The sequence below is a fragment of the Galeopterus variegatus genome, unplaced genomic scaffold (genome assembly GCF_000696425.1).
Source record: "Galeopterus variegatus unplaced genomic scaffold, G_variegatus-3.0.2 Scaffold5364, whole genome shotgun sequence".
Lineage (NCBI taxonomy): Eukaryota > Metazoa > Chordata > Mammalia > Dermoptera > Cynocephalidae > Galeopterus > Galeopterus variegatus.
This window is the reverse complement of record NW_007731475.1, coordinates 105,628-116,864: the sequence shown is the minus strand read 5'-3', so window position 1 is coordinate 116,864 and position 11,237 is coordinate 105,628. Positions and strand designations below refer to the sequence as shown.

The 11,237-nt window shown below is 38.2% G+C and overlaps 1 protein-coding gene across 1 annotated transcript in view; it reads left to right on the top strand.

Moving 5' to 3' along the window:
• ASAP2 (ArfGAP with SH3 domain, ankyrin repeat and PH domain 2) overlaps positions 1-11,237 on the top strand; it is a gene marked incomplete at its 5' end in the record, with an annotated part of 83,252 nt that overhangs the window by 37,409 nt on the left and 34,606 nt on the right. Inside the window, 3 exons of the mRNA XM_008589311.1 lie at positions 716-764; positions 847-1,013; positions 3,078-3,211. Coding sequence (XP_008587533.1) covers positions 716-764; positions 847-1,013; positions 3,078-3,211 — 350 coding nt within the window. The remainder of the gene's footprint in view (positions 1-715; positions 765-846; positions 1,014-3,077; positions 3,212-11,237) is intronic.

Genomic DNA, 11,237 nt, shown 5'->3' with positions numbered 1-11,237 from the left:
TCAGTTTGGATTTGTCTGATGTTTTCCCATGACTGGGCTGAGGTTATGCATTTTTGGCAAGAACAGCACAAAAGTGATGCCGTCACATCACCTTCCCTCTCTGTCCTGCACACACACAGGGGCCAGCAGTCAGGCAAAACACATGCAAAACGTTGCTGACGCCAGCTGTATATGAGTGTGCGGTTCTGTATTCCACCACTGTTTAACAATATCCTGTTGCTGTAGCTGTCTTTGTAACACAGGACTCTCAGAGCATGTTATTCTTAAAATTTCTCAAGTGAATCTTTGCCTTAGAAAGCTAGAAAACTTCCAAGATATTCTCTTTAGAAAAGGCTTTTATTATTCAAAGGGCTTTAACAATTACTTTTTTGGAGCCCAATTCTATAGTGAGTTAAAATAAATAAATAAATAAATAAGCTTTTGAGAGGACATTAATGGTTTTCATCAAATAGCTTCAGTTTTTAGAAGCTGCATCTGTTTAAATTTGAATGGTGGGATAGGGCAGGTTTATTAATTTGCATTACAAAGCCACAATTACTGAGCGAGGGCAGACATTTGAAGGATAGGAGGGAATACTTGATTTTATACAAATCACTAATTTCCTAGCAGAGAGCTAAGATTTATTCCTGAGGTTAATTATAAGCCACTTTTTTGGGGAATTGTATATGGATTGCTGTCAGTGCTCACAAATGATGGAATTTCTCTTGCTGTGCAGATGACAGGACATACCACTTTCAAGCAGAAGACGAACAGGAGTGTCAAATGTAAGTTACTTGGAGGTGGGACTTTGGTCTGGACTTAGCTGTTGTTCTTGGATTTGACCCAGCGTCACTGTTGTTTTTCTAGATGGATGTCTGTGCTGCAAAACAGCAAGGAAGAAGCTTTAAACAATGCATTTAAGGGAGATGACAATACGGGAGAAAATAACATAGTCCAAGAACTGACAAAGGAGATCATCTCAGAAGTGCAGAAGATGACAGGCAACGATGTGTGCTGCGACTGCGGCGCGCCAGGTGACCTGGCCCCACCCCACCCAAGCTCTGAGACATTTAAATCCCATTCCGATTCACAGAATCCATTCATTGATTTTCACTTTCATTTCAAACACTAAATTAAGTGCAGCTCAGCCTGAGTTCATCCCATTACGTGAATGCTTAATGAACTGTGTGCAGACTGCCATAGGGGAAAGGGGGTGGGGAGATGTTTGCCCGCCAGGCCCTCAGAGCAGGACCGAGTGAAGGTGGCCTGATATAGCTGAAAAGATTCAAGTGGTTTTTGAGAAATAAAAACTGAAGGGCACAGTGAGGGTGAGATCATCAGACTGGCTCTGAGAGGCTGTATGTCTGGGCGACTTTGACTGGGATTTATTCCATCCTCGCTTTGTCCTACTTTGTAGAACTTCTGAAGTAGTAACTTAAGCTGCTGTCTAGCTCTGCAACCCTGGGAGAACCACTTTCCTTTGTTAGACATCAGACTTTCCCTATCTGTAAAGTGAAGATACAGGCCCCTTCCACCTGTCATATTCTATGACTTGAGATGTTTATTTTTGCATTTTGATAAAGCATATTAGGGGCTTCGTTTTTAATGGACATATAGTATCATTGTGATTTTAACAGCTAGTATTTTAAAAGTTTAAGAAGTTGACTTATTCTAATTAAGATGGAATGGAATCATACAGTAGCCTTCTGAATATTTGTAAAATAAGGAAGATTGTCTAGAGTGGTCAGTTACCTTTTCATTCCTCTAATTCTATGACAATTTTTATAAAAAAATAAACACAACCAAAATAGAGTGGATAGTTGAGAAGTGCCATTAGGTTCCTCTTATCCTGAAGGCTAGATTTGGTCTTGGATCCATTAAAAAATATCTTTTTGACAGGAGCTGAGATAGAAGGCGGTAAACAATGAATTATGCTCTTTCCTGAGAAATGATAAGGACAATATAGTACTTGTCCTTATCATTTCTAAAAGATTTTTAAAAGACTTTCATAAAGAACTCTAAGCTGTATACATTGTTGTTTGAAAATGCTAACAGGATATGAGTGATATAAAAATTTGATATAAAGTATCTAAATGTATGCATGTATCTCCCAAAAGCATGATAGAAACAATAGAATAGGCATTGTTAAGTGCAAACACTGATGCCCAAAGTTTTCCCAGCATAGATATAATTTTTTATAACTTGAGCGTTTTTTAAATATGACTATGTAGTGACCTACGTTGCAGTATTTATCTGCTGCGAGTTCCTAAGGGCAACAAGCAATTCTGAAGAGAATTGTACTTATGGGCTGTATAGTGATGTTCTCAAGTATTTCTTATTTTTAGTTTCCTGTTTTTAGTAAATCCAGCTTCATCTGTCAGGCATTTCTTGGGTTGCTGTTGTGTGCTAAGCAAAGGTAGCATACTTCAGTGAGTAAGCAGACATGCTGCAAGGGAAAGTGTGGCTTTCAACTCAAGTAAATGCAGAGCTTACAGTCTGCTCTGCACATTGTCACAACCTCGAGTCAGAGCATTGCGAAGCTCTCTCAAGTGTCTATTGAGATAAGTATCCCTGCCCTAATCATCTGAGGGGGTTCTGTAATTTTTTACGCTCTTAACAGTGTAGACTGTAGTTGTTGCTACCAAACTGCTGAATGCAGCATATCCTAAGCACATAGTGTGTGTTCTTTATTGTTATTATTAGCAGCTATTGACATGTGTATTTTAAGTCTGTTCCCCTCATAGTACTACACTTTGGTGGGTCTTGTTTTTTTCTCTCACTCTACTGGTGTGACCGAGTTGATGATGGACATTGTCTTTATTCAGGACTGGCCCTTGAGGATCCCATGGTCACTTGGGTGCACTGTGTCCTATTTATTTTTGTATGCATGGTATCTGTCACTTAAATGAATGGAAGGATAGGAGATAGAGAGGGAAGAAAAGGAAGTAGACGTGTGCATATATGTGGCTTGCATGTAAATTGTGATAATTATGTATGAATGAGGGGTCCACCTGTGTCAAATATCAGAAAATGTTCATGCACGAAACTCCACGTTCAGTAACTGTGCAAGCTTAAATTTGTCCTGTTCCCTTTGGCAGATCCTACGTGGCTTTCCACCAACCTGGGCATTCTGACCTGCATCGAGTGTTCTGGAATCCACAGAGAGCTGGGGGTTCATTACTCCAGGATGCAGTCCCTGACCTTAGATGTATTGGGAACATCTGAGCTGCTGGTAATTTTAAAATCTTTGATTTTGGATTGGAAGTAAAGAAGCTGAAAGCTAAGTTTTTATCTTGGCATTCTAATCCATTTGGTTTCTAGAAAGTTCCAGTGGGCTGGTGGTTGTTGATATGTTGTAGATGGGTTTGGGTAATTAAAAACTCTGATAATTCCTCATTTTAGCTACTAGTGATTGAGGGCACTTCTTGTCGTAAAACCTTATTCTTAAATGAATAAAAGGAAGTGAAACCAAAAACCGAGTGTTGAAACTGGTGTAAAATTCTGCTGAAATGGAATAGGATGGTGGCACTGTCCAGTCTATTCCATCCATTGAACAGATGGGGAACCCAAAGCCTAGAGACAGTAAAGGATTCCTTCTTCCTCAGTCGCCACCTGTGACAATGCTGTGGTCACTACTTGCNTCAGACTGGCTCTGAGAGGCTGTATGTCTGGGCGACTTTGACTGGGATTTATTCCATCCTCGCTTTGTCCTACTTTGTAGAACTTCTGAAGTAGTAACTTAAGCTGCTGTCTAGCTCTGCAACCCTGGGAGAACCACTTTCCTTTGTTAGACATCAGACTTTCCCTATCTGTAAAGTGAAGATACAGGCCCTCTTTGTCCTACTTTGTAGAACTTCTGAAGTAGTAACTTAAGCTGCTGTCTAGCTCTGCAACCCTGGAAGAACCACTTTCCTTTGTTAGACATCAGACTTTCCCTATCTGTAAAGTGAAGATACAGGCCCCTTCCACCTGTCATATTCTATGACTTGAGATGTTTATTTTTGCATTTTGATAAAGCATATTAGGGGCTTCGTTTTTAATGGACATATAGTATCATTGTGATTTTAACAGCTAGTATTTTAAAAGTTTAAGAAGTTGACTTATTCTAATTAAGATGGAATGGAATCATACAGTAGCCTTCTGAATATTTGTAAAATAAGGAAGATTGTCTAGAGTGGTCAGTTACCTTTTCATTCCTCTAATTCTATGACAATTTTTATAAAAAAATAAACACAACCAAAATAGAGTGGATAGTTGAGAAGTGCCATTAGGTTCCTCTTATCCTGAAGGCTAGATTTGGTCTTGGATCCATTAAAAAATATCTTTTTGACAGGAGCTGAGATAGAAGGCGGTAAACAATGAATTATGCTCTTTCCTGAGAAATGATAAGGACAATATAGTACTTGTCCTTATCATTTCTAAAAGATTTTTAAAAGACTTTCATAAAGAACTCTAAGCTGTATACATTGTTGTTTGAAAATGCTAACAGGATATGAGTGATATAAAAATTTGATATAAAGTATCTAAATGTATGCATGTATCTCCCAAAAGCATGATAGAAACAATAGAATAGGCATTGTTAAGTGCAAACACTGATGCCCAAAGTTTTCCCAGCATAGATATAATTTTTTATAACTTGAGCGTTTTTTAAATATGACTATGTAGTGACCTACGTTGCAGTATTTATCTGCTGCGAGTTCCTAAGGGCAACAAGCAATTCTGAAGAGAATTGTACTTATGGGCTGTATAGTGATGTTCTCAAGTATTTCTTATTTTTAGTTTCCTGTTTTTAGTAAATCCAGCTTCATCTGTCAGGCATTTCTTGGGTTGCTGTTGTGTGCTAAGCAAAGGTAGCATACTTCAGTGAGTAAGCAGACATGCTGCAAGGGAAAGTGTGGCTTTCAACTCAAGTAAATGCAGAGCTTACAGTCTGCTCTGCACATTGTCACAACCTCGAGTCAGAGCATTGCGAAGCTCTCTCAAGTGTCTATTGAGATAAGTATCCCTGCCCTAATCATCTGAGGGGGTTCTGTAATTTTTTACGCTCTTAACAGTGTAGACTGTAGTTGTTGCTACCAAACTGCTGAATGCAGCATATCCTAAGCACATAGTGTGTGTTCTTTATTGTTATTATTAGCAGCTATTGACATGTGTATTTTAAGTCTGTTCCCCTCATAGTACTACACTTTGGTGGGTCTTGTTTTTTTCTCTCACTCTACTGGTGTGACCGAGTTGATGATGGACATTGTCTTTATTCAGGACTGGCCCTTGAGGATCCCATGGTCACTTGGGTGCACTGTGTCCTATTTATTTTTGTATGCATGGTATCTGTCACTTAAATGAATGGAAGGATAGGAGATAGAGAGGGAAGAAAAGGAAGTAGACGTGTGCATATATGTGGCTTGCATGTAAATTGTGATAATTATGTATGAATGAGGGGTCCACCTGTGTCAAATATCAGAAAATGTTCATGCACGAAACTCCACGTTCAGTAACTGTGCAAGCTTAAATTTGTCCTGTTCCCTTTGGCAGATCCTACGTGGCTTTCCACCAACCTGGGCATTCTGACCTGCATCGAGTGTTCTGGAATCCACAGAGAGCTGGGGGTTCATTACTCCAGGATGCAGTCCCTGACCTTAGATGTATTGGGAACATCTGAGCTGCTGGTAATTTTAAAATCTTTGATTTTGGATTGGAAGTAAAGAAGCTGAAAGCTAAGTTTTTATCTTGGCATTCTAATCCATTTGGTTTCTAGAAAGTTCCAGTGGGCTGGTGGTTGTTGATATGTTGTAGATGGGTTTGGGTAATTAAAAACTCTGATAATTCCTCATTTTAGCTACTAGTGATTGAGGGCACTTCTTGTCGTAAAACCTTATTCTTAAATGAATAAAAGGAAGTGAAACCAAAAACCGAGTGTTGAAACTGGTGTAAAATTCTGCTGAAATGGAATAGGATGGTGGCACTGTCCAGTCTATTCCATCCATTGAACAGATGGGGAACCCAAAGCCTAGAGACAGTAAAGGATTCCTTCTTCCTCAGTCGCCACCTGTGACAATGCTGTGGTCACTACTTGCCACAAGCCTCCAGTGACTTTTCCTCTGCGCCATATTGTCCCCCTTGGGAGAGATATTGGTCTTTGTTTTTAGTGCCTTTGTTTCTTTAAAGTCTTTCATTCTTGGTTCAATGAAAACGCATAAGCCACATGATAGAGATATGAGGAGACTGAAGCATTTTCTATGAAGTTGCTTTCAGAATTTTGAGACTGTGACCCCACTGAGTAGCAAGGCATAAATCAGACCTAGGTTGTGCTTTTGGCCACCTGAAACATAAGTTCTTTTGGACTATTTTCAAAGTTCATAATTGCTGGTTAGAAAGCATTGCTTGAAATTCTTTCTTGGGGTAGCTGGACATTGGACAGTAAATAGTAAGTGAATATTGATTGCCATTGATTTTGATGTCAAGAGCAGTACTCTTGACAGAAAATCAATTATTGTGGTCAGTATTCCTCTCCAGGGACCATAACTCTTATTGATGACTACTCTAGATCCAATGTGTCTGAATTTCTAATGCATTTTGAACTACCTTGTTGAACCCTCCCAATCTTTCCAAGGAATTCTTTTATGGTCTGAAAAGACAGAGTTGGGAGAAACTAGAGTGGATCCTGGTAGCCTAGTTAATAACATGTCTGGTTACTTAAAATTTAAAACTAAGCTAGGCTCAGCAAGACCCAAGCAATGCATCCTTGGTTACATGCTATGTTATTGTTAATGTAATATATATAATAATGCAATTGATAATGCATATAGCTTACATCTTAAAGTTGTGTATGTGTACATGTGGTATCTCCTGGGTAACTGATGATGGCATCGATTTGAGATTGTCACAGTATATTTTCAAAGAGACACAAATTATTTCTCAGTAAATACTGGTGAACTATGGCAGTTGCTACTGTATCACTAATTTTGTTAAAACAGTGGGAAACGTTAAATGATTTATGCTGAAATAATGGCTGTTTATTTTGTACTAGGCACTTTGCAAACCACTTTATATGTGTTAGCCAATTTGATCTTTACAACAACCTGATGACCTTGGTATGTTATCCCCACTTTACAAAGGAGGAAACTGAGGCTTAGAATCTTTTTAAATGCCCAAGATTCTATAGCTATTAAGGTGACAGATCTGGGATGAGGGCCTCTTTAATCTGATTCCAGAGCTCACACTCTTAACCTCCGAGGAACTTGGGACATGAACTGGCATTTGTGGTGGGCTGTCTTGCCATGTGATAAACATTTAAACATCACTACTGTCCCTCTCCATTGCCCATCTGCAACAAATATTTAACAGCCAACTCTAGGGAAAAAGAACTCTGGTTGTCAGTCTGCCTGTTTCCGTGGTATAAATACTCCCACCATGGCCACTTTCAAGCTATACCTATGAATTACTGAATGTGGAGTTGGGAAGAGATGGTTGTAGCACACCATTACATAGTACATTCTCTATACAAACACAGAGGACGTGAGTAACGTCAAGAACAGCAGTAATAGTAAAATGTAAAATAATTAGGAAGTGATGAGTTTTGAGTATCTCATACCTAAGTTTTTGATATGATTTATTTAATTATGAGATTATGTAGTGTAATTTTTAGTGGTAGTGGTGCTTAACAGTTGGCTCTCCAAATTCCTGAAGATTTGACAATTGGCTCTCATGAGCCTGACCCCACCATCTGCTATAACTGCCTAAATGTGTCTCAAAACTTTAGCTAATGATCTTCATGAGATCCTGTTGCATACTAAAGAGGAAAATGCTAAAGAAGGCTGAAAGGAATATGTTTTTTCCATCTTGATGAAACCATGAGGTGACTTCTAATCCCTGGTTCCAATCTCAGTTTTGTCTCCCAGAGCCTCTCTCTATTCTCATAGAAGTTTAAAGTTTGGCCAACTCTCAGCCTTATGAGAAATCAGGCAGAGTGTGCTTAATTAATATATGCAAATATTTTCAAAATCTAATTTCTGCCATAGTTTTAAACTCTTCCTTATCTAAGCCTCTTTATCTCAATGGCTATGAGAAAACCAAAAGGATAGAAGGTGCTGAATTGTGTGGGGTTCTATTCCTACCCTCTGCTTGCCCCTGAATTCTGGCTGATCTTCTGGTGTTTCTTAGGAGGTGTATGTCTCCCTGCTTTTCCCCCCAGTGCCCATTTCTTGTGTGCTAGGACTGTGGGCATGTGTCCGCAATATTATCCTTCAGCTGTTCAGTTAAGCAGGTGATGGAGAGTACATGCCAGGTATTAGTATTCATTTGTAAAGGACAGAAATTTCATGTCTTTTTAAAGCACCTGGGTTGTTTATTTTATTTTGCTTAGACAATCAGATGCCTGAACAAAGGATTCTTGAATTCTTGATACTTCTCTCTCTTTCTGTGTGTGTGTGTGTGTGTGTGTGTGTGTGTGTGTATTTAGAACTATGTCAGGCACAAAGTAAGAATTATAAAGTATTAGCTGTTGTATTAGCTTCTTCTAAGATGATATTAACAAAATCCTTTCAGAAAAAATTTTCATGTGTCCTAATGTGTGAATCCACAGGGTTGTCTACTCTGTTTATGAGCCTTACTGATTCTGAGAGCTGCGATGCCAGGGTCTTTCTCTGACTTGTTCATCATAGTATGTTTTCTTGTGCAGCAAATGTTGGTTAGACCTCTTGGTACCTTATTAGAAAGATAGAAAGGTGCAGCCTGGACAAGTTGTCACACAGTGTTTCTCTATCTTTCAGATAAATAATGATGGCCCACACCTCAGGGTGACGTGTGATGTGACAGGAGAGGGATTTTAATTTAATTTTTTTAAAAATTTTTTATTGTATATGTTTACAGTGTATGATGTGATGTTTTTATATATTGTACACATTGTTGAATGATTAAATCAAGCTAGCTAATATATCCATCACCTCACATGCTTATCATTTTTGTGGTAAGAACACTTAAAATCTACTCTCATCAAAAGTTATTAATGATACATTATTGTTAACTATAATCACTGTGTTGTACATTAGATCTCCAAAATTTATTTATGCTGTCTAACTGAAATTTTGTATCCTTTGACACAACATCTTCTTCCCACACCCATCCCCCTGGTCCCTGGTGGTAAATACCATTCTACTTTCCACTTCTATAAGTTCAACTTCATTAGATTCCACATATATGTGATCACATGGTATTTGTCTTTCTATGCCTTGCTTATTTCACTTAGCATAATATCCTCCAGGTTCATCCAGGTTATCACAAATGAAAGGGTTTCCTTCTCTTTTAAGGCTGAATAGTATTCTATTGTGTTTATACATCCCAGTTTCTTTATTCATTCATCCATTGATTGGAATTTATGTTGATTTCCTATCTTAGCTATTGTAAATAATGCCGAAGTGAACGTGGGAGTTCAGATGTTCCTTCAACATATTGATTTCAATTCCTTTGGGTATATGCCCAGAAGTGGTATTGCTGGATCATATAGTAGTTAGTTCTATTTTTAGTTTTTGAGGAACCTCCATACTATTTTCCATAATGGGCATACTAATTTACATTCCCACCAACAACATGCAGGGACTCCCTTTTCACATTTTCACCATTTGCTATCTTTTGTCTTTTCGATAACCATTCTTATAGATGTGAGGTAATACTTTATTATGGTTTTAATTTGCATTTTCTTGGTGATTAGTGATGTTGAGCATTTTCTTTATATACCTGTTGGTCATTTGTATATCTTTATTTAATAAATGTCTATTCCAATTCTTTGCGCATTTTTTAATTGGGTTATTTGTTTCCTTGCTATTGAGTTGAGTTCCTTATATAATTTGCATATTAACCCTTTATCAGATGTATGGATTTGCAAATATTTTCTCCTGTTCTGTACATTGTCTCTTTGCTGTGTTGATTGTTTCCTTTGCTGTGCAGAAGCTTTTTAGTTTGTTGTAATCCTGTTTGTCTATTTTTGCTTTTGCTCCTGTGAGCAAAGGGTTGTTAAACAGCCTGAAAGAGACAGCAGGTACATGAGCAGGACCATTTTTGATTGCTTTTCCATTTTCTGCTTGGCATTGTGTCCGTAAGTGGACAGATGCTCATCCCATAAAATGTCACTTCTGTCCTCCCATATGGCCTCACCATACTCCATGATAAGACTCTTCTGCTTAATTCTGAAAATTATTTTTTGGCCTCAGGTTTGCAAATAATTTTATCAGATGGTGTGCTGTGGCTGTTTCACCATTTCCTTTTTAATTTGTTTTTCTTTCAAAGCATGCTTGTTTTCCATGTTAATTGAATGGATTTCAGCAGCATCTATCAACGTGGCTGGTTAGTAATAATCTTTTCTTCTCCTTACCTGCTTTTAGAATCATTTATTCAATGGAATCAAGATATTAATTTTTCTACTTCTGGGGAGTCGTGTCATCTTAACTACTTTAGCATGCACCAGCTTAGTATCCTTAGATTTTAAAGCAGATCTGCTTACATAAAACCTTCTGCTAAGCATAGATTTTAAAAAGATAAATTTTCTTCTTAAGGTAGAATATCATGATTTCAGCATTCATTTTTCAGATCACACGAAAAACAGTATTATTGGTACCAGGGTACTAGTAACATATGATCAATTTCACTATCATAAGTGAAATTAATAAAGGGAATCTTGATATTCTGAAATTGAATTTGAGTAAATAATTTTAAAATCTTCCATCAGAATTGAATGAGTGTCAGGTCAGGAGCCTTAGGAGCAAATATTTACTGGCTCAGCTCTGTCTCTTGACCTTCTGCTTCTGTTCTCAGGAGGTTGTTAATAAGCTATCAAATATTAAAGCAAGTCAACCTACATCCAAATCTGAAAGAGTGTATGGCAAGGAAAACCCCCAAGGACCAAGGACTTACTTACAACTAGTCACTGTTATCTTACCTAGGACTGAAATAAGCCACTGAGGATACTAGAGACAATTGCTTATAGCAACAAGAAACTGACTATCAGCTATCACTTGTTGAATAACTGATATGCTCCAGGCATTGTCATATGTGTTCTGCATACATTATATCTGACCTACACGAGAACAACACTTTAAAAATGAGGCCAGAGAGGTTAAGAAACTTCCAGTGTGACCGAGCCAGGATTTACCCTCCAGAGTATCAGACTCCAGGGCCTGCGTCTATCCTTTTTTTAAAATCACAACTCTGAGGGGCCGGCCCGGTGGCGCACTGCTACAGTGCGCTGCTTGGGAAGTGCAGCAGGC